General features: G+C 45.1%; 1 protein-coding gene across 1 annotated transcript in view; it reads right to left on the bottom strand.

Moving 5' to 3' along the window:
- LOC310783228 (transmembrane protein 132D) overlaps window positions 1-20,767 on the bottom strand; it is a gene marked incomplete at both ends in the record, with an annotated part of 33,418 nt that extends 12,651 nt beyond the window's left edge. The window contains 3 exons of the mRNA XM_083644047.1: window positions 4,211-4,348; window positions 14,647-15,529; window positions 20,683-20,767. Coding sequence (XP_083500173.1) covers window positions 4,211-4,348; window positions 14,647-15,529; window positions 20,683-20,767 — 1,106 coding nt within the window. The remainder of the gene's footprint in view (window positions 1-4,210; window positions 4,349-14,646; window positions 15,530-20,682) is intronic.
- Window positions 20,768-22,942: the final 2,175 nt, after the last annotated feature.

Genomic DNA, 22,942 nt, shown 5'->3' with positions numbered 1-22,942 from the left:
ATAGATCAATAGGATCTAATGTACAGTGCACACACAGAGCGCAATCTATGAACCTTAGGCTATACAGTATAGGCTACATGTCACTTTTAATATATACATGCAACACAACTCGTGTGTCTAATATCAGAATTTAGATCGACAGTATACTAAATCTCAAGCATTCATCCAGCACCAAACGTGAGCTGAGAAAATGTAAGCGTTGTTATAGTGGCAAGTTTCAAAATCAAACTTCAATCACAATGACTGAGATTATAGATTGCTGAGTTGAAGGGGGACATGTGGTCAGATATTTCTCCTCTGACTTCTAGCCAAAAAGATGTGTCTGTAGTAGTGCGATGGGATGTAGCCTGCCGGCCCCTGCGGATGCAGAGTGCAGAGATTTCGTCGGAGAGGAAAGTGAATCATGGTGGCTGCAGCAAGAAGCCAATCCCCCCCTTTTGTGTCTGTGTCACACTTTGCATCTGTAAGCATTTCCACACAACTGAACCCCAAATCAAAACAGAATGGAGCTGAAGTGTGCTGTCGTTGCTGCGACTGTAGACACTGTGAACAGAGGGGGAGAAAAGTAGTCAAGAGGATATCAGCATCCTGCATTTACAACAAAGTATAGAGCCTTTGTATCTTTATAATGGCCTCTGGGTGACGCTTGCCAGAACACAGTGTCCTCACTATGGATTCAATTTTCTCCCATGGCCCCAACTGAGCAGTCTGGGATTTGTTTGCTGGCTGTATCGTGAACCGTAGCAAGGATATCTTAGGAGAGGAAAAAGCATGCACCAAATCCAAAGAGGCACAATCAACCCACTGCATCTCCGTGTGCATGTTATGGAAATATATGTATAGCAGCTGTGCAGATATAGGTCATTCTTACTGCGTGAGAATGACCCATTGTTCCGATGGGGGCATATGTTTCTCCCCCCACCCCCCACATTAAAGCACTAACAGTTGTAGAATGTATCATGTTTTGTTAGTCCTCCATTTGGTATAACAACATGCATGCAAAGGTCCTAAGGGCAAGAGAGAGTGTAATTGTATTGTTATTTAGTGTAATAAGCTTAGAACAGGGCTTCCCAAACTTTTTAGGCCAAGTACCACTATGTACCAATCATCCTTCCAAGACACTCAAAAATGCTTGTATACATTTTACCTACTCAAAACCACACTTGGCACGTTCCACTACCCCTCTCTACAAATGAGGGTGGACTCCTCCGCCTCTGCTTCACACACCAGGCCTGAATGAGGAATTGCCCGCACAGTGCAGGAGTGTTAACTAGCCCCAATGCCGGTGGGCCTCCCAGCATGGCTGCAACACTGCAGTGAAGTGTTCAGCAACAAACCAATCACAAACACAGTAACACTTAACACTATATTACTATATAGCAGAGATGCTCACAAGTCATTTTTTGCAAGTCCAAGTCAAGTCTCAAGTCTTAGAGCTAGAGTCCAAGTCAAGTCTCAAGTCTTTGAGCTATAGTCCAAGTCAAGTCTCAAGTCTTTGAGCTATAGTCCAAGTCAAGTCTCTTTGGTCACAAGTCCAAGTCATGTCTCAAGTCTCTTATGGATGAGCGTTCTACCATCTGCTGCATGCCATCCGGTCTGCTTAGCACACTGCATAGCTAAAACTAAGGAATTCAAAGCATGTACTGTATTATCCTCACTCTTTATCTATTAGCATACAATATCAGCATTGATTAGATGACATTATTATTAGTAGAGCTTTACTTAATGTTAATACACACAAAAATAAAGATTGCTCACAGGTCCCAAATCTCAAGTCCAAGTCAAGTCTCAAGTCTTTGAGGACAAGTCTCAAGTCACTGTGTTTGTGTGACTTAAGTGCAATTCAAGTCCAAGTCGCCATCTCTGCTATATAGGGCACCGGGTATCCCTGTGACAAAACGACTAATCAATTAGTCGAGAAAATAATCGACAGATTAACCGATAATGAAAAGAATCATTAGTTGCAGCATAACACAGATATTTGTAAAATGGGGCATGCTGCTATGCTATTTACTGTAAGACCTATGTCATTCTTGTGACGCATTGGAGGCAAGCAGGGGAATGAGGCTTCAAGAATGAATGTACAGATACAGCAAACACTCTCAGTACTTTACTAAAGACGGACAAAAGAAAGTCTATGAAATCCCCGTAGTGGTGTGACAGTAGACAGCCTCTGCAGGGGTTCTGTGAGTTCCATGACATTTCAGAGCGGATTAGACTCTGAGTGGGAAAAATATGTTAACCCAAAAAGTAGTTGTGATCAAACAATGTCCTAATCCGCGGCAAATGGGGAAAACAATTTTAATGAAGTCAAACCGATAATGACGAGCACAGATATAAGGTCAGTGTGTTCTGCCGCTGTTTAAAGCAAGTTAAAAGTCTCTTTGTTCTCATTGTTGTATGACCGCTGAAGCGTCAATGTTAGACAAACAGAACTGTTTGTGAGTTCGAATTCCTCCCTATAATCATAACGGAACAAATTATATTTATTGTTTAACCTTTATTCATTCTGCACACACTTGCTCTTTCCATCAAGAAAAAAATGTAGGACAGCTAGATTGCATTTCCTTCAGTTACTAGCGAGACTGCTAGGCTTCATAGCTACCCCATCTGTTACCTTTTTCCCCCACCTGATGTCAATCTAACTTTAGTACTAAAGTACTAACTCCTACTTATAGGCTACTCACTGTCTAATGACTATATCTTTGTATTAAATATGCCATTCAGAGCTGCACAACGCAACCACAGTCTTCTAGTGTTGGCCAGGAAGTGGCTGCACTGTTGAATTTGCGGATAAGGACCTTGCTCAAGAGCACAGCGGTAGTTGCTCATTTTCCTCACCCACACTTTCCCAACCTGTCTGAGGATTGAAAGCAGTCCAGTGGCCATCTGCTAAGAAGCCTGCTTCTCTTACCTGTTGCTCCCACCATGCAGGAATGATGCAAGAAACAGGAGGCTTGAGAGGACACCTAGCACACGAGCCGTTCTGCTGTGTGTTATTGATGCCATTTCATATGGAGGTGTCCTGTGATCTCATGGGGGGATGAGCCTTGCTTGTGATTCATTCGACACTTTTAACTCACTCATTGACACTTAATACAACCTGACTCTACTGAACTTGAAAGGACATTTCAGATAAGCTACTAGTCATGGGTGATGGGGTTGTCCTTGGGTTGGGGGGGAAGGCGTGCCCCATTTAAAGGTTATTTTGTAGGTTCTCTCTTGTCTTCCGGATGAGTAGAAGCACTGGTAAAATTGGCTGTTTTAACAGTCCTTTTTTTTTCGGTTTTGCATTTTAAGGTTAGATTTTCAAAAACGCTTCTTATATTGGTCAACAGTAGAGCTTGACTCGCAATGTTGTTAAAATAGGTTAATAATACCGTACATTTTGCAGACAAATGAGTTTGCAGCTTTTGAGCCACTGGGTAAATAATTCTGTTTTATTGCATGCTATGTAACAATGTATACAAGCATACACTGCTGGTAAATGTATATATAAAGTAGAAAGGAGGAGTGGGCAATGACGGGAAAAGGCAATATTCTTTTATAAGGGGCAACTTTACAGGAGCTTTTCCAATAAGCCAACCTGTGCTTAGAGAGCATAAGAGATCTCCCCCCAGGACTCGTCACAGCACGAGATGCCCTCCACTGTAAGCAGACTTACACCGTGCGGCGGCTGCTTTGTCTTTTGTCTCACAGGCAGATATATACTGCTATTACAGTATCAGGACATACATTACCACAGTGCTACATTTAACTACTGGAAGAGGTAAATATGCATTGGCATCCAACATGTCAAAATCCCTTTAGCAATGCTATTTGTCCAAACATTGGTTGGTTAAAGGAACACTCCGCCAATTTTCAACCAGCTTTGTATCATTACAAAATCTGTAGTATTTCGGAAAACTGTAAACAGTTTTGCAGGAATTCATTTAGTTTGACAGTTATTGAGAGTTGACTTGAGTTAAGTTGTGGACCAGTGATTTCATTTGTGCATGAATGACATCTACAACTTAGCCCAATCAACTCTCAATAACTGTCAGACTAAATGAATGACTGCAAAACTGTTTACAGTTTTCAGATATACTACTGATTTTGTAATGATACAACACTGGTTGAAAATCGCCAGAGTTCCTTCAAGCTTATAAAGATATGACAAAACATACAGTGGCATACACACTACACAGTGATGCGAAGAGACCAGACTTGCCTTTTTCCAGGTATGGGAGTCTTCCTCTGACAAATCACAGCGATGGCCCCATCCGCCCCCGTATCCAGGGTGATGTCCCACAGTAAAGAGTTACTGGGTGTCGCTGTGCGAAAGGTCACACCTTCCTCTGCTGTCGCTCTGGGAAAGGTCAAAAATGAAAAGGTCAAGAATATGCTAAATGTACAATGTCCTGCTGTACGTTAACAACCAGTGCATTTCACGCAATGAATAATTCTGTTTCCATATAGTGGTGCATAATGCGAATGATTAACAAAATATATTAGTTTCATTTTTCTGATTTGCCTGCCTATATGCCTTTTTGAATGTGCTTGTTATAGATAAATGTTCAAAGACATCAGATCCCTGATGTACAATATAATGAATTCCTTCCATGTGGAAAATCCAATTGCTTTATACAGTGTGTCTTTTATCTATTCATTTATTTAAGCTGTAGTACTTATCCAGGTTCGCCCATTTAGATCCAGGTTCTCCTTAACAAGACAGCAGCTCCATTTTAAATTACATACAGAATAATAAAAAAGTCAAATAGACAAGAAACCTGAGAGAAAAAGATAGATAGGAACTATGCTTATTTATTAGACTTAGTGGAGCAGTCAATCAAATTTTTATGTAAAACTCAGAGATCTGCTTGCCGTGCAACGCCTCAGTCTGACTCCTCCCTCCCACAGCTGTCATTACAGGAAGGAAAACGTGTATTTGAAGACCAATATGACCATCTTCCCTGTATGACTTCCTTTATCATGGCCATGGGCCCCCAGTTATTCATACTGGACTAATTGGTCGTTAGTCTTATTGGCCTCTCATTTGTAAATTGTAAGCCGTATGCAGCGAACATATAAACGTTCATTCCCAGTGGAGTTTCCCAGTATAAGTAGCGTGCAGGAGGTCGAATGCTAATGAGATATCCTATAAGTATAAGACTTGGGAAGTCCAGAGGAATCACATGTTTAAAAAAAACAGTCTAGAGCTCTACAGGTAGGCTACTTCTAATCCATATGCTCAGCTACTGTCAAAAACGATCCCTCCCCTGTGTGTGTGTGTGTGTGTGTGTGGGGGGGGATGCGTGTGTGTGTGTGTGTGTGTGTGTGATGCATATGTGCATGCATTGGTGCATTGTGACAAATAGAGACGGGGTTTCTCCATCCCGCACCTTGTACCTTCTATGTACTCAAAGCTCTGATAAGACTAATCCTAAATAACTTGGGGGAAGATAGATAAAAAAGCTCAGGCAGGTTGTTTCTACAGTAATAGTCGAGAACATTGCCAATGTAATTTGTTGGTTCTCATCTGCATGCAAAGCCGCGTGGTTTATCTGTGAATCTTGAAGATAAACATTGTGGCTGTAAAAGCGTTGAGCGCATTATGAGTCTCTGAGGAGGTGTAACCTACCATAGAAGCAACAGCAATCTGACTACTTTTTTTTAGGGGGGTGGGGGGGACTTTCAAAGTCAAGCAAAAGGAGAGGAGATGTCACTCCCATTTCAGACTGCAGCACAACAAAACAAAAACACTCCACGAATACACATTTTGTCCTAATTGAAATATTTAAGGTAACCTCTTGATAGACTTGGTTTTTGTTTTTTGTTTGTTTGGGGGTTTTCTGAAATGTTTCCCTATTTTCTCCCCAATTGTACTTGGCCAATTCCCCCCCCCCCCCCCTGCTGTCCCAGTCACTGCTCCACCCTCTGCCGATCTGGGGAGAGCCGAGATTAGCACCATGCTTCCTCCGACACATGCGCAGTGGCCAGCCGCTTCTTTCCAGCTGACAGGCTATTCCTACCAGTTCCCTTCCACCCCGACCAGAGGAGGCGCTAGTGCAGCGACCAGGACACATACCCCCAATCTGGCTTCCCACCCTCAGACACAGCCAATCGTGCCTGTATGGACGCCCAACCAAGCCGGAGGTAATACGGGGGTGCGAACCTGCGGCCCTCGTGTGGCAGGGAATCTACCGCTACACTACCCGTACGCCCCCTCTTGATTGTGTCTTGTGTGTGTGTGTGTCTGTGTGTATGAACCCTTGTTTGGGAGAACATCTGCATTCTGCACATTCAGCTTTTCTGAGATTTAATCTGGAAGAGAGGGCTCAAGGGAAGGTCCACTAATCTTAGCATGGAAGTTTCTGCAGGAGAGCCACTGTGGCACTGTGACGTGACCCAAAGCCTTCAGTGAAAGAGTGCAAGATAAAAAGGGCTCTCTCTCTCTCTCTCTCTCTATCTCTCTCTCTCTCTCTCTCTCTCTCTCTCTCCCTGTCTCTCTCTCTCTCTCTCCCTGTCTCTCTCTCAGAATCAATGGATTTGGCTCATCTTGTGGCAGGTGTCACACTGTTAAAAGTTCAATCAGACAAAGAGCTCACAGGCAGACAAAAAAGGGGCACAATTAAAAAGAGATTAAGGATTCTTTTTAGAGTAGTGGATTTCAATCATGTGCCACCGAGACACAACCCAACACTACAGCAGCTTATTTCACTGATTACCACACTTTCAAGCAGAGAAGGCTGAAGTCATGGCTGGAGTCGGCTGCTGGAGTGAAGTTATGGCTGGAGTCGGCTGCTGGAGTGAAGTCATGGCTGGAGTCGGCTGCTGGAGTGAAGTCATGGCTGAAGTCGGCTGGAGTGAGGTCATGGCTGAAGTCGGCTGGAGTGAAGTCATGGCTGAAGTCTGCTGCTGGAGTGAGGTCATGGCTGGAGTCGGCTGCTGGAGTGAAGTCATGGCTGGAGTCGGCTGCTGGAGTGAGGTCATGGCTGAAGTCTGCTGGAGTGAGGTCATGGCTGAAGTCTGCTGGAGTGAAGTCATGGCTGAAGTCTGCTGCTGGAGTGAGGTCATGGCTGGAGTCGGCTGTTGGAGTGAGGTCATGGCTGAAGTCTGCTGGAGTGAGGTCATGGCTGAAGTCTGCTGTTGGAGTGAGGTCATGGCTGAAGTCTGCTGGAGTGAGGTCATGGCTGAAGTCTGCTGGAGTGAGGTCATGGCTGAAGTCTGCTGCTGGAGTGAGGTCATGGCTGAAGTCTGTTGGAGTGAGGTCATGGCTGAAGTCGGCTGTTGGAGTGAGGTCATGGCTGAAGTCTGCTGGAGTGAGGTCATGGCTGAAGTCTGCTGGAGTGAGGTCATGGCTGAAGTCTGCTGGAGTGAGGTCATGGCTGAAGTCTGCTGCTGGAGTGAGGTCATGGCTGAAGTCTGCTGCTGGAGTGAGGTCATGGCTGGAGTCGGCTGTTGGAGTGAGGTCATGGCTGAAGTCTGCTGGAGTGAGGTCATGGCTGAAGTCTGCTGTTGGAGTGAGGTCATGGCTGAAGTCTGCTGCTGGAGTGAGGTCATGGCTGAAGTCTGCTGCTGGAGTGAGGTCATGGCTGAAGTCTGCTGGAGTGAGGTCATGGCTGAAGTCGGCTGTTGGAGTGAGGTCATGGCTGAAGTCGGCTGCTGGAGTGAGGTCATGGCTGAAGTCAACTGCTGGAGTGATCGGTTGGAATGAAAAGCTACAGACTCTCGGGTCATGACGGCACATGGTGAAAACCATAGTAAACTAGGCAGTTGCCGTTCATCGCAGGTATAAAACACGCAGGTAGGGATTCAGATGTTGCACATGGGCACTTCCATGGAGATAGGACATGATGCTTGGGTTGCACTTAATGCTGCACGATATTGGAAAAAACTGACACTGCCATATATTTTGTTTCTGCGATATATATTGCGATATGAAAGAATACAGTAATTTTCACCAAATGACTTGAATAGCTCATCAAACTTTGCCCTTTTAAGAAGGTAGCGGGTAAACTGCGTGGGTGACGTAGTAGCAAGTGTTTTTAGCTGCAGCCAGAGTGATTGGCAGGATGCTAGTGTGCTAAGTGCTGAGTATCAACCAGCGAAAAAGTTATAGCGTGACGTGTTTGAGTTAATTTGCCTTATTACATTGCATGCGATGTGACTATTGCGCAAGCGTACATTGCGATGACGATGCTGAAACGATATATCGTGCAGGCTCGCCCACAATGGCCACATTCCAGTGTATTAACCTGTGTATTCATCTATGAAGATGTAAGTACACAATATTGCTGTGTAAAACAGTGATTTACACCAGTGAATGTGTTGCAGTGCGCTCTGACTGGGCTGCTCATTAAAAGCAGCACAAAGGGAAAGTTGGTGTTCTCTGTGGTGGTATAATAAAGGAAGGTGACCAGCTTCTCTGTGCACTGTCCATAATCCATTATTGTGAATGACAGTAGAGAACAGAAAGGGCTAGCCGCGCTATTGTTAGCTGGCGGAGTGTTCCCAGGAGGCGCCGGGACCAACAGCACAGGGGACAGGCACACACAGGGGCTGAAGGAGTGGAGAGGAGCCCGCGACTCTTTGATCTAAAGGGCCGACCCACTCTGTGACTATAGCATGAAAGATGAGGTGGGAACCAGAGGGGAGGCGACTGCACCCTGTTACAGCTGTTAATGGCAACACACTGGAGGCAATAGAAGCGTGCATTATTTCAGCTTCAACAAGCTCTTTGATTGCTCAGATCTAAGATCGATGTACACACGCCTCCCCGCTGATAGCCCAGCACAGCGTTGCACAGTTAATTAAAAGATGTATATATAAAGTCACGGTCCTGCCTACCGCAAATTCCAAAATGAAAGATGATGCAATTCTTCAATAGAGGGATAAGGGTGTTTTACCACCACAACGCACAAGGCCGAGTCTTGGTGCCGGCCTACAAACCAAGTTGCATCATGTGAGAGAATATTAATTTGATCCAATCTTAGCAAATAGGCCTACATAACATCCAATTTTCTTCCCCCTCCCCAGATTTAGTTTGAACATTTAAAAGCTGAAAAAAGATCCACATGCAATGCATTTCATATTGCAATTGCAATATTCAGGAAAAAAGGCGATATAATTTTCTTTTTCAATGTTATGCTTCCTATTAACCTTGCGTTAACTAAGATTGCATTTCACATTGTTGGTGTTTAACAGCACTACTGATTCTGACTGAGGTAACGTCAGTGAACACAGAAATGATAAGTGCACTATGATCATGTTCCTTGCACGGGGAAAAACCTTAATCCGGCGTAATGAATGGCGTAAGCATGATGGCATGCTCTAATGGGAAAACCTCGGAGCGCTGTTAATCTAGTAATGGCTCTGGAATAACACGGCCTCTCGTGATGAAACACCTCTGTGTATTGAGCGGAGTGGAGTAGGCTTTAACTAATAAAAAGTGACAGTAACAAGAGGACTTATCTGGAGCCTTTTCTCCTTCAACCCCCCCCCCCCGCCTCCCTTTCTGAGGACCAAAAAAAAGGTCCCCTGTGTGATTGTGGCAGAAGAAGAGTGTTTCTTCTGAGCGGTGGTGGAGCAGGGTGTCCGCGGCTCGGGTTAGCAGGCGCCGAGCGGGCAGTGGGCAGGGGGAGGGCAGCGGGGCGGGGAAGACGGATGGCTGTGGAGACCGAAGCTGACAGTGTGTGAGAGAAGCAGCTCTCAGGTGCCGCGCGCCTGCCATCCATCTCACTTCTGACCACAGGCCAGGCATGAGTGGCACCGTGCCTCTGCCTTTTACATACTCTCTTCACGCGCTCACTCAGTATGGGCACGCACAGCCGGACACGCGCGCGCATAAACACACACACACACGCCACCTCCCTCACCTGTCACTCACAGCAGCCCGTGGCCCATTTCCACCTCTCTCCTTCCCTTATTTGTTTGCGGAGTGCAGTTCTTAAACTTTAGGAGGAAGGAAAACACAGAGACAATTCAAAAAGCCAAACGCGTAACGGCGGGCAGGAGGCGTTGAGACTGATCTATGACCTTATACGCTCTGTGCCAAGATGGACGGTGTGTTCTGTGTAAGCCAGATAGCGTGGGCCTGATGCCCTCCATCACCCAGCACCGGCAGGTAGAGGTGCTGCATAGGGTTTGTAATTACCCCGCTGATAGAATTTGTTCCCATCTTTGGCTTTGTGAACGCATCACTGCTGGGCCAGAGTGCCACTGGTGAACCCCAGTGCAATCAGAAACAGATGCAACCATTAATTATGCAAGCAAATGTCCATCGTTTAGCCAGTCTGACGGCCAGCTATCAGTAACGTGCTTATCGTACTTATGAAGCCGTTGAGGGAGGTGGGGAGACGTTCACGCCAGCATCCCTGCCAGATGGCCGGGTCCACTGCACTGAAAGCCAACAAGTCCTATTTGTCACAAAGATGAATGATTAGGCTCCCTGGGTGAAGAGCTCACTGTACGGTGTCCCATTGATAAAGAACCTCATGTTGATTAATTTCCATAATGCTGCCTTTAAATAAAACTCATGTAAACAGACAAACTATTAATAGCATTGCATCGGATATTACCAGTGTTGGGGAAACTACTTTTAAACTGTACAGGTATAGTTTACCAAACTACTAGATGAAACGATTACGGTTTAATGATTAGCCATGATAAAATCCCTGACGGTTAGTATGACCATTTCAAATTTTAATGATCATTTAAACCGTGTTACTGTGATTACCGTGTTACCGTGATGACACCGCTTTGAAAAACACTAAATATTGTCCGTCTTCAACCAAAATAGCAACTGTCTGTCTCCCAGATGCAGGTGTGCAGCTTTGGTGAAATGGTTTCCGGGAGTGTATCAGTACTTTTTGGGTCTGGCTTTTCAAAAACTTTGTTAAATGATTTCAATGTATCAGTACTTCTTCTTATTCTTTTCTTCTTTTTACATGTTCAGTACATCTTAACAATACCGTGATAATACTGATAATAGCCGTCATAATTTTGGTCACTAAAATCGTGATATGAAATTTCCACACCGTTTCATCTCTACACCCAACTACCGCAAATTGTTGTTAAACTAGTAATTGTTTTTTGACTTTTAAAACAAAAAACAATTAAGCATTGTCAGATCACCCTGTGTATGCCACCCAACTTAGCGATCACACTCTATGGGTTTTGGGCCATCTAATTGCCCTTCACTTGAATGGTGTGATGATGGTGGCACAATATTCTCACTATGACCTTTGCCAAGCTGTCGTTGAGAATGACAGGTTCACTTTGGCGGAACAGACAGGTGTGTGGCTTGACGTTTTCTCCATCGACCTCACATTTGTATGTCCCTTGACTCCTACTATAGACATCAATAACAGGTTTATCATGCTGATGAGGGGGAATTAAGCATAGCGTAATGGGACATTCAGACAGTGATGAAGCACACAAACAGCTGTTAAGGAGCAAAATGCAGAGGGCTTGTTAATGTCCTGACAAGCCGGGGGAGGGTAGCACTGTGTTATTGGTTACGTGAGACAGGAGAACAGTAAATTAATTATCTCTTGTTTACATGTATGGCAGGCAGAAAACTGCACGTGACTGTCCTAAGATGTTTTAAGATTGAACCACAATCACATAATGTAAAAGCAACTGCCCATTGCCTTGAATAATAGTATTTAGAAAATAATTTTGTCGGAATTAGACACTGACAGCACTGGTGATCGCACCAGCAAGTGTTCCACAACTACGCAACCGCCAACTTTCCAATTTGCCATCCAAGTGACAGGAGCTGTGGAGAGGTGGAGGAGAGGAGGAGAGGAGACATTTCCACTATCTGCTATTGCGTAGAAACTAAGCGTGACTGCCTGGGTAAAATGTGACAGTATGGAATTAAAGCAGCAATGATTAGAAAGCACCATGTAGCCTATAGAGGAGAAAGTCCAGAGAAAATATTTCTTTTTGGCTTCACTGCTTCAGCAAAAGTCGAATTTGAGTCTACAAGAGTGGGAAAGGAGTGAATGGCTACTACCCCGTTCAAATACATGCCCAAAGCCTATGAATGGCACTTGTTCGTAGACTACGATACAATCTAAGGTTTCTGAGTTAAACTTGGTAAAAGAGTAGAAGTAATCCAGATTCCCTGTAAAACGTAGGCTGAAGCGCGTAGACTTTCATGTTCTTTCATTACTTTTGGGCAGCTCAGAAAAGCACTCTGCACCCAAGGGAAATTTTGAGAACCTACTACAGCCTGGAGATATACCGGTACTCAATTTGTGCCTTAACCTGGAGGCTTTAATCTGAAATCTGGACAGGAGGTCAAGTACAGCCATGTACAGCTGACTGCTCTGGACAGGAGGTCAAGTACAGCCATGTACAGCTGACTGCTCAGTTATTCCAGCATCCACTATTTGACTGAGTTAAGTGACTGCCTAAGTGGATGAATGCCGGTCCAGGTGGAAAAGCAATTAATAATATGAACATCTCCGCTAACTGTCCCCTTCTGAACTGGTCAGTACCGATGAACAATTCAATGTGGAAGCAACTGCAAGTACTGTCAGAACTGATTCAAGGTATTGATTGTATATTCCACCGTTTCTCCATCTTTTCAGTCCTAGCAAATAGAAAATTGTGGCCTCTCTTGACCAGGAACCAACAAACTTTTGGATTGTTGCCTTCAAGGTTACCGACACTAATTTCTATCATTTATTATATGATGTGAAATCAGGCCAAGTTTGAAGTGAGGATTTATGATGCGCTGGATCCTAAACATCAAATCTACACTCAAACCGAATACATAGAGACGTATCAAGAAAATGCTTCCCAGGCCTCCTGACAGCCCATTTTTCACTGGCTGAGTAAAGTAGATAGTGTCTGCAATAATAGAATGAATCTATCTCTAATCAAGTTAGCATTAATCTCTACTTGTCTGCTTTGACAGCTGGGCTTGACAAATCTAGGTGTGTTGAATCCAGTTTTCTTTGATCTCTGATGTCTGGAGGCTGATAATATAGAGTATGGTGTGAATGACCATAAAAACAATGATATCAATGAAGAGAGCAAGATGGAGGCATTCTAATTCAAACCCGGTGTTCAGGTGATAATCTCTCAGTGATTTCATAGGCATTGTGACATCAGTGATGTCATAAGAGGCATTGTGATATCATCAATTATGTCAGAGGCATTGTGACATCATCAGTGATACACACACACACACACACACACACCCCCGTGCGCCAATAGGGGAGGCGAGGCCACGCAGCAGCCGAGCTACGGTCGAGGCCGAGCTGCGTATGTGAGCTGCAGGGCCAGCTCGGCGAGCTGCAGGGCGGGCGAGCGAGCCCCCGCACAGCAGGCGAGCCTAGGAATCGAGCATGCATAGCGCGCTCAATGCCTAGTGTTGCATAATTTCACATTGCTGTGAAGAGGGGCTGTAGCCCTAACAAACTGACAACTGGAGAGAAAGATGTGAGAACAGTTTGAAAAGGGCTTAACTTCTTAACTTTTTGTTATTTTTGTCAGACTTTCTCTCTTTTCTTTCTTCCAGGGGATAACAGTTGTCGACAGATAATGCGCACTCTGAAGTGAAAGATCAAGCCTAAAGGTGAGTGTACTTCACACATGGTCGAGTTGTTAATTCTTTGGGAAAATATCAAATGGAATAATGCTCGCTGTATAAAATGAGCCTCCATTATCCTGGATGTCGCAGAGACCTCTGGGGGATAATTCTATTGCTTTACGACCATACTACAAGTGCTCTCAACTCCAATCAAACTGGAACATTCAACATTGCAAAATGACCAAACAGCTATAATAAGCTTTGATCCCTGTGATCTTCATATATACATACTGTACATTGCACCGCATTGATACAAACACAGAGCCCGAGCATGCCCATTTAATGCAGAGAGATCATGCCGCACAAGCTAGAAGCGACATGTCATTTCCTTTGATCCACAGCAAGCTTGATGACTTAAGAGTTGAAATGGCTCTGAATGTCATCAGATGGTGCTCACTCATATGTGCATTTTACCCCGATTAACATGAATAATCTAGCGCACTTCTCAGGAAGACAGTTAACCTCTCTCATATATCTTCAGAGTAACGGCATAATCCATGCTAAATCCAATTTCCTCCAATATTGCCTTACTTTGGTGGCACCGGATTTGTGAAAGCAGAAGCACATCAGGGAAGAAGACTAATACTGTTAGTGAACAATTACTCATTGAATTCTGATTGACCAATTAATTAAAAATCCATTGACATTACAGAGCCCTCTGAAGTGATGAAGATATTTTTCTTCACGGCAATGTAATCTTATCTTGTCCAACGTGTTATTGTCAACATTTCTAATCATTCATATTTACATTGGACAACAATGTGCAACCAGTCACATCAAGGTTGAGCGCTGTAAGTGTAACCTGCGTTGTGTTGACAGTCCTGGCAGCAAGCCATGTTAAGGGCTTGCCCAAGGGTGGAGGCGGGATTCGATCCCACAAGCTCTCGCTTCTGCAAAGCGCACGCGCTAACCGCAATGCCAAGAGAGCTAGCTCCCTTCGCGGAGCTGGTTAATGGGCCTTTACTCTGGGGAGTGAGTCTAACCCACAACTCGCTCCCACTACCTGGGACTCACGAGGACTCTGATTCAATTACACAAGCAGAAGGCCAAAAGCTTACCGGATAGTGAAGTTGGCCAGCTGGGCATTGCTGGCCATGAGTATGTAGAAGGTGGCGATGTCACTCTTCTTCAGTGGTTTTGAGGAGGTCCGTATCACGATGGCGTTGCCCAGCTTGAGTCGAGACAGGGTCGCCATTCCTTTGGGCACCTGCAGGAGACGCACGCTGCCGATCCTCTGCATCGGGGTGACGGGAACGTACTCGGCCTGCTGCTCTGAGCTGCCCCAACGTCCTCTGTCCGCAGAATCGCACTCCCCGTTGGCTTTGGGCCGGGCCTGGTAGTACAGCTCCACCGGGTTCCCGGCGGAGGGGTCCTGCCTCTCCCTGCTGGTGCTCTCTGCGCCCTGGGCGAACCAGCCGGGCGCAGGAGCCAGCTCGGCCATGCAGGTTCCCCACTCGCCTCCCATGGCACAGGAGCCCCTCACCTCCTGGGTTTGCCAGAAGGCGTACACCGTGACGCACGGGAGCCCGGCGTCCGCGGCGCCTTCCCCCCGGCCCCAGTCCCGCCCCGCCACATAGAGGAGCACCCGCACTCTGGGCTTGGAGGAGAGCACCCGAGGGGTCAGCACAAAGGAGTGGATTCTCCAGTTGTAGGCGAAGACCCCCGGAGCGTCGAAGGGCCGCCCGGTCCGGACGAGGTCTAGAGGCAGGGGCTGCTGCGTGGACAGAGGGCCGTAGCTGGCGTTGACGGCGGGCTGGCGGCCGGCTCTCAAGACGACCAAGGGCTGTGTGTGACTCTGCATGCTGGAGTTCCTCATGAAGTCCTGCCCGGCCTCCTTCAGGAAGAAGTAGTCGGCATCCTGCACCTCGTAGTTGACTGGCAGGAAGACAGGGAAAGGCACTGGGCTCTTACTGCCGTCTGTCAACTCCTGACTGCTCAAGTCTGTAGGGTAAAAAATAGGAGATTACACTAGACTTGTTGTTTGCAGCCACATTACAGGCAAATGTCATGGTAGCACAGCTTTGAATGAGTCTAATCTGTATTGAACTGAGGAATTCAGCTTTCCTGCATCTTGGGAAATTAAATAATGTGAAACACACCAGCAACTTCCCAGGAACTAATACCTGAATGCAAAAAGTCATCTCAGGCAACTGATCCACTGAGTGGGGCATCAAATGATTATACTAAAACACTACTGACCTTAAAAGATCATCTTAAAATTCCCATAGCATGTAGGGCAAATATTTCAAATGACCAGAGAAGCTAAATATCCACACAGCTAAAGACAGTATGTCACAGCATGCAGCTAAATCGTCACAGCAATCCTTGTAGATCATTTAATTTTTAAGCTTGTTTCCATGGGAGAGAATTATGGCAGACTAAGTGTTTTTCAAATTAGTTTTTAAAACAATGCCTGGCAGTGTCGAAGCATAAGTGTTAATGATGATATATTTAGCAAAGGTTTCTCATGTGATTATATTCACAGAGACACTTCTAGCTCCCACTACCCGGCCTAGACCCTCCTTTCTCAGCTCAGCTTCCTCCAAATGGGGGGGGACAGGTGGGTCAGGTGGGACCAATGCATTTGGCGCAAAACTGAAATCAGCCACCAAAAGTCAGTGGCTTTTCACATTCTCAGGGGGCTGTGAGTACTGTAGCTGGCAGAGCCCCCTGCCTCCATGAAAAATAAAAGCACCAAAGTCTAAGATAAGCAAATAATAAAATTGAAATTATGCAATAACCTGTACATTCATGCACCAGGTTACCAGTGCTGTGATATGATCACAAATGTTTAGAGGCAATCTGTTACAGTAAACACCGATCACACGGCACATCGGATAATCTCTTTCTTTGAGATCAAAGTGAGGGAAACCCGACCTGAATATCCCGGGATCTATTGTAACAGCATGAATATCCTGTGATCTAGTGTAACAGCTTGGGGGTGGTTGTCTGTCTCTATGGAAATGAGCAGAGGCGAGGGTCAGCAGGCCATCATGCGTCCTCATTAAGCGTCCATTTTGATAGATTACACAGATTATGGCAGCGACCTGACTATGCACTGTTTATCTGCTGGCTAATTGCCCTACTTGGTGAATTGAAAAACACTGTTTACTGCAGATTATCTAAAAAATGGATGAAGCTGTACAAAACTTGGTATTGTGTGGTGAAAAGAGACAGCTGTTGTAGCAACAGCTCAAAAGTGAAACTTACAAATCGACCTCATCATCATGATTAGACTGTTTTAGTGAGTATATTGAAGCAAACAGTATATTGTTCAAATGGGATAATGCATTTAAACTGTGTTTCTTCGTATTTAGCGAGGCTATCTGTAGTCACAGTGTGAAACGTGTTTAAAGTGCATTTGTCAAATTAAAGATGCCAGGCAGAGCTTCAAGTCAACATCACTCCCCATATCCTTCATGGCTGGTTTATTTGTTTGTTTGGATCTCTTTTAGCCCTATTGGACTATTCTTCCCAAGAGTCCATAGTATAAAAACATGTCGTACAAATAACAGAAACATAATGGTGGCAGGTGACAGGTCTCTCTATCAAGCCTCTTCTGCTTTTCTCCTCAAGCATCCACCGGCCACTGTAGTAAAGAGACTGCCGTGTGGTCAGTCACACAGTTCTCCGAGCGGCAACGAGTGTCTGTGTCATTGTTTCACAATCATGTCAACACGCCGGCCCTCGGAGGGTCATCACGTCGCGCGACAGCATCTTTTCCCAGACGTCGAGTCTCAATCACGTTGGCTGAGTGGCTGAGAGAGAGCGAGGCAGAGCCCCGGAGCTGGGAATGTCCCCGCTTAGGCTACCAGTGGCCACAGCAGTGACAGATGTGCTGGCAGCAGCTTTGGTGTTAAGGTACTGCAGGGACTAAAAAGTGGCTCGGCGTCTCCAGGAGGGAGAATGTATAACAGCAGCGTAGCCACAAAGTTCCCATACAAACCCCATCCCCTTTACGGTTGAGTTTACATCTGCGCTCTACTTGTTATGTCAAAAGTCTCATCATTCCACGAGGAGAGCGTTTGCAATGAGTGCAGAGAACACACAAAGTTTGAAAGTGTGTGTGGGTAGCAGTCGTTCCCACCCGGCACTGCTTTTTCAGTCATGCCGGCAATGTGAAGAGAAGCACCCTTCCAGTGATAACAAGCAGGAAACGCAAATAAAACTCTATTTTTCTACTGCCCTCCCAATATGATGTCTGATATCTAACTAGCAGGCAACGCAAGTGAAACTCTATGTTTCTACTGCCCTACCAATATGCTGCGAGTTTGCCCTCAGCTGATAAACAAGAGAGCAGATCCGGTGTACCAGCTGTCCCAGCCTCTCCCATTGCTCATCTCGGGGACCCTGATCCTCTCTTCAAAAAGCATCAGTGCTGCAGCCATGCAGACACTGCCACACTTACATGTTTCACTATCGTTTCATTGTTGCTTTAATTATTTATTCCTTTTGTTTGTTTTCTCTATGTAGGTTAAGTGCTTCTAAAGAGGGGAAAAACACACAAACAAGAGAGAGACCCCCCCCCCTAGATCCATACACCAGGATTAAAATCACATGCTATTAATCAAATCTATTATTCAAATGGATTGAAATGGTTTATCCCTTTCTGTTTCCAAATGAAAATGCCTCTCTGTATCAAGAGGGTTTCATTTTGAAGATATCCACTGTTTGGAAGTAATACATGACTGATAGCACAAAATGAACGGCATGTGGTGATTTTCTTTCTCAAATGGTTATGTGGCATTTTGGAATTGAACTTTTCGTGTGTATAATAGCTTTTCTCAGTGGTGCTGTGTAGTGGAGAGCATATGCAACCACTTGTATTAAGCTAGTATAATGCAACAGCAATTTTGCTGATATGTTTTAGAAATGGAAATGGAAATTATTGTCATGGTACTTAACCTTGAAAGGTTTAATACTACCAAGGATGTGTTAGTCATTGTTTTGTGGTATGTGCAAACTGTTGCGATGTCTCTGATTACAGTAATAGGTTGGTTGATGGTGGGAGCAAAAGCATTCATTTTATTACCAATATAATCTTGCTCGTGGCATGTTTTAATACGGAAATTATTGTGTGCCTGATGAGCTACACAACAGATTCTTCCCTACGGTTTGATTTACAGTTTTACAGTCAAATAACTTCTCTTTTGTATGCTTTTCTTTCACCATTATCCCACAAGTAATTCATCTTTGTATTATTCTATTAAGACGCATGAAGCCAGAGGAACCGCGGTGAATTCTAATGTGCAGTAATGACTTTTGCCATATGTGCCAAACAGCTTGCAGAAGTGAGTTGACTTCAAATAGCATCACAGAGGCTTACAACGGATGTCTGTCTACCTTTTAAACTGTAGTTGACGAACCGACCTGTTTATGGCTCAAAACATCTCTTGTTTGTGGTTGTGCCATGCCATGTATGCCGTGACAGTGAATTCACCAAGTGTTGGCAAAAGTACGACTGTACAACCGGGTGGGCATGGTGGCGCAGTGGTAGCGCTGACGCCTCACAGCTAGAAGGCCATGGGTTTCGATTCCCGTCTGGGACGCTGTTGGCACTGAGGGCGTGTCCCCCCCATGTCTTCAGTGCCTACAGATGTTGGTCCCCTGGGCGCTGCACTGAAAAGCTGCCCACTGCTCCTGGCTGCCCCCTGGAGGGAGGGCATGCCATGTCTGTGTCAAAACAAGCAGAGACTGTATTTCACTGGCCACTGTCGGCATGAGTGTGTGTGTGTGTGGCCCTGCATGTGTCGTGTGACAATAAAGACGGGTTTGTCCATCTAGTTCTTCTTCTTCTTCTAGCACTCCAAGCTCTTTCCAAGATTAAAGTTAGGCCGCGACATGACTGAGGTGCCTCATAGACAAATCTCTCGGGTTAGTGTAGCTGAAGGACTCTTGAGCGCGTTATGATCTTTGATGCTATAGGCACTTGCTGTGCACTGATGATCATACGATACAGTATGTAGCTCTGATGGACTTTGAGAAAAAGAGAAGGGGGGCAGAAGAGATGACAGAGAGAGCGAGACACACACACACACACACACACACACACACACACACACACACACATAGGCTTAAGCCTGTACAGCGATTGGTAGGGATTGCAGTGTCCAATGAGACTCTTAAAGCGGCTTTTAAAAATCTGTTTTATCACAATTTCCTCATTTTGATCATCCTTTTATCCATATAAATCAGTCAGCCTGCATGCCCTGGAAATAGCCCTCTTTGAGGCAGTTATGGGCTTTAATAATGATATAAACGCCTTTGTGATTAGTATTGTTCCTTTTTCATTATCAGAGTTCGACATTTAAATGATCTAGTCCTTGTTTGTCTCACATCTGACCAATGTGCATGGAAACGCTGCACCCCAGTTTTCTAGCAGCAGACATCCATGAGGGAAAGTAATCCTATCCCAGAGAGAAGGGAAACACAAAGCAATACGGTGTGACTCAACTCAAGTCATAAAATAAAACCAACTCTTTTACTCCTCACTGAGATTCCATCCTACCCCAGTCACTGTTGTTACACTTCTTATTAAGACACATAAGCTTGTGTTAGACTTATTGGAATACTGTATCACCAGATCAAGAATATAATATATATATTTAACCATTATTCAGGTTTTTTAGAGGAAGCTATTTTATTGCTGGCATGGAACTTATCCTGTGTGTGAGAAGGCCCTTTTGAAGCCCCCATCTCAGTTTCCCACCCACAATTACCATGCATGACCATTCATTCTAATGGCCCATTTCACAGCAATCGTTTTGAGGTGGTAAAAGCAGGAAGTAAAACAGGTGTAACCAATATTATTATGGTTCGCCATTCTGTGGAGGTGTTCCAGTGCCAGAAGCCCTCGTTAATGTTACACCTGCTTTACGTCCTGCTTTACCACCTCAAAAGGTTGCTGTGAAAATAGCCTATGGGTCGTTTGTATTCAACTGCTGCCATCAAATACAAGTTACAACACATCCTTTACATGGCACTTCCAAGGGGCACAAGGTTGAATCAGCTGGTTTACTTTGACATTATTCTCTGATCTGTCAGAGATTCAAATAATTCAAAACACTACAATCAATTAATTCCAGGTCACGTACCTTGCGTGAGAACTGTTGCAAAGATTGTCATAATTGTTGCAAAGAATATGTGTAAGATCCTCCAGCTATGGCAGTAAAGGTTCATTTTGGCACCCGGCGAGGCTCGCTGTTCCAGGCAAGTTCCCAGTCTCCGCGGTTTGGTCTTGTTTCAGCAGAGTACGGAGCCGATCGATTCTTCCATTTCTGAGGCTCACACACCTGACAAAGATCACACCTGTGGGAGTATAACTTGTGTAGTCCGTGCATCGAGATCTTGCCTATCCGTCCATCGCATGGGCCCCCGGTTGCGCGTAAAAGTTGTGCGTAACGAGCCTGGAGATGGCTCGCTTGAAGACTTCGTGTCCGGTCGGTGAATGTGGGTTGCTTTAAGTAAAAGGGGTTGGGAATAATTTTAAAATCTCGATCTATTTTACCCCACCACCTTAACGCATTATTTCACCAAGTTGCTCCAGATTGAGTCAGTCCTCCAGTCTCCCACCGCGCTGGGACTCTGTGATGTTAAACGGCTGTAGCAGATCACCGGCTGACTGTCTTGTGCTGCGCAATCCTCATGGCACTAAACTAATCATCTGTCACTGTTCATCCGCTCAATCCGCGTCCAGTGCGCTGGTAGGATTAAAAATGCGTCGTTTAAACGTGCCGTGGGGATACATTAACAATGTTTTGTTTTCACCGGCATTAGATTATCGCGTCTTTGTTTTTCAACACATTAGGCTACTGTGCTGAACTAGAGGGAATGTAGTGAGGCCAAGTCAAATTGGTCTATAATCTGATGATGGATAAATGTTAAGATCTGAGTAAATTGTAGTAGCCTAGTAGTGGAGGGCAAATGCACCTCAACTCCTCCAACCATCTCTTTTATTTTGAGAACATAGATTTATTTATTTATTTATTTATTTATTTATTTATTTATTTATTTATTTATTTATTTATTTATTTATTTATGTATTTATGTATTTGTTTTTTTGTTTGTTTATTGCTGACATACATTTTGATGGTGTGAAATTGAGACGGTAGATAATAAAGTAACTGATGCAAATAGGATTGTAACTTTTTAAAGGGAAAACACTAGAAATCGAGAGACATCAGGATCCTCCTAGTGGCGGTGGCAGGTATGTGTCACCTTGTGGCAGTTTGTGGAATCTCAGTGGCTCGTCAGTCAGTGGCAGCTAGGGGCACGCAGTGGAAGCTAGTGGAACGTTAGTGGGACTTCAGTCGCAGTTAGTGGAACTTCAGTGGAAGCTAGTGGCAGCTAGTGGAACTTCACTGGCAGCTAGTGGAACTTCAGTGGAAGCTAGTAGCACTTCAGTGGAAGCTAGTGGAACGTCAGTGGCAGCTAGTGGCACTTTAGTGGCAGCTAGTGGCACTTCAGTGTTAGCTAGTGGCACATCAGTGGCAGTTAGTGGAACATCAGTGGCAGGTACTGGAACTTTAGTGGCAGCTAGTGGCACTTCAGTGGAAGTTGGGACACATCAATGGCAGCTAGTGGCACATCAGTGGAAGCTAGTGGGACTTCAGTGGCAGCTAGTGGAACTTCAGTGGAAGCTAGTGGCACATCAGTGGCAGTTAGTGGCACATCAGTGGCAGTTAGTGGCACATCAGTGACAGGTAGTGGAACTTTAGTGGCAGCTAGTGGCACATCAGTGGAAGCTAGTGGCACTTCAGTGGCAGCTAGTGGCACATCAGTGACAGCTAGTGGCACATCAGTGGAAGCTAGTGGCACATCAGTGGCACCTAGTGGAACATCAGTGGCAGCTAGTGGCACATCAGTGGAAGCTAGGGGCACATCAGTGGCAGCTAGTGGCACATCAGTGGCAGCTAGTGGCACATCAGTGGAAGCTAGTGGCACATCAGTGGAAGCTAGTGGCACATCAGTGGCAGCTAGTGGCACATCAGTGGAAGCTAGTGGCACATCAGTGGCAGCTAGTGGCACATCTAGCAGGCTAGACTACTGCCACAGTCTTTTCAATGGTCTTCCCAAAAAAGCTATTAAACAACTACAGCTCATTCAGAATGCGACTGCTAGAGTTCTAACAAGAACCAAGAAAGCTGAACACATTACACCAGTTCTCAAATCCCTGCATTGGCTACCAGTAAATCTTAGAATAGACTTTAAAATTCTGCTAATAGTTTACAAATCTCTCAACGGGTCAGGCCCACACTACATCTCTGAAATGCTTCTATACTATGAACCATCCAGATCCCTGAGATCTTCAGGCACTGGTCTACTAATGGTCCCGAGGACCAAATCAAAACATGG

The sequence above is a fragment of the Poromitra crassiceps genome, assembly GCF_964638095.1.
Source record: "Poromitra crassiceps genome assembly, chromosome: 10".
NCBI classification, from domain to species: Eukaryota; Metazoa; Chordata; class Actinopteri; order Beryciformes; family Melamphaidae; genus Poromitra; species Poromitra crassiceps.
Note: the sequence above shows the minus strand (reverse complement) of the source record. Positions and strands in the feature narration are given on the sequence as shown.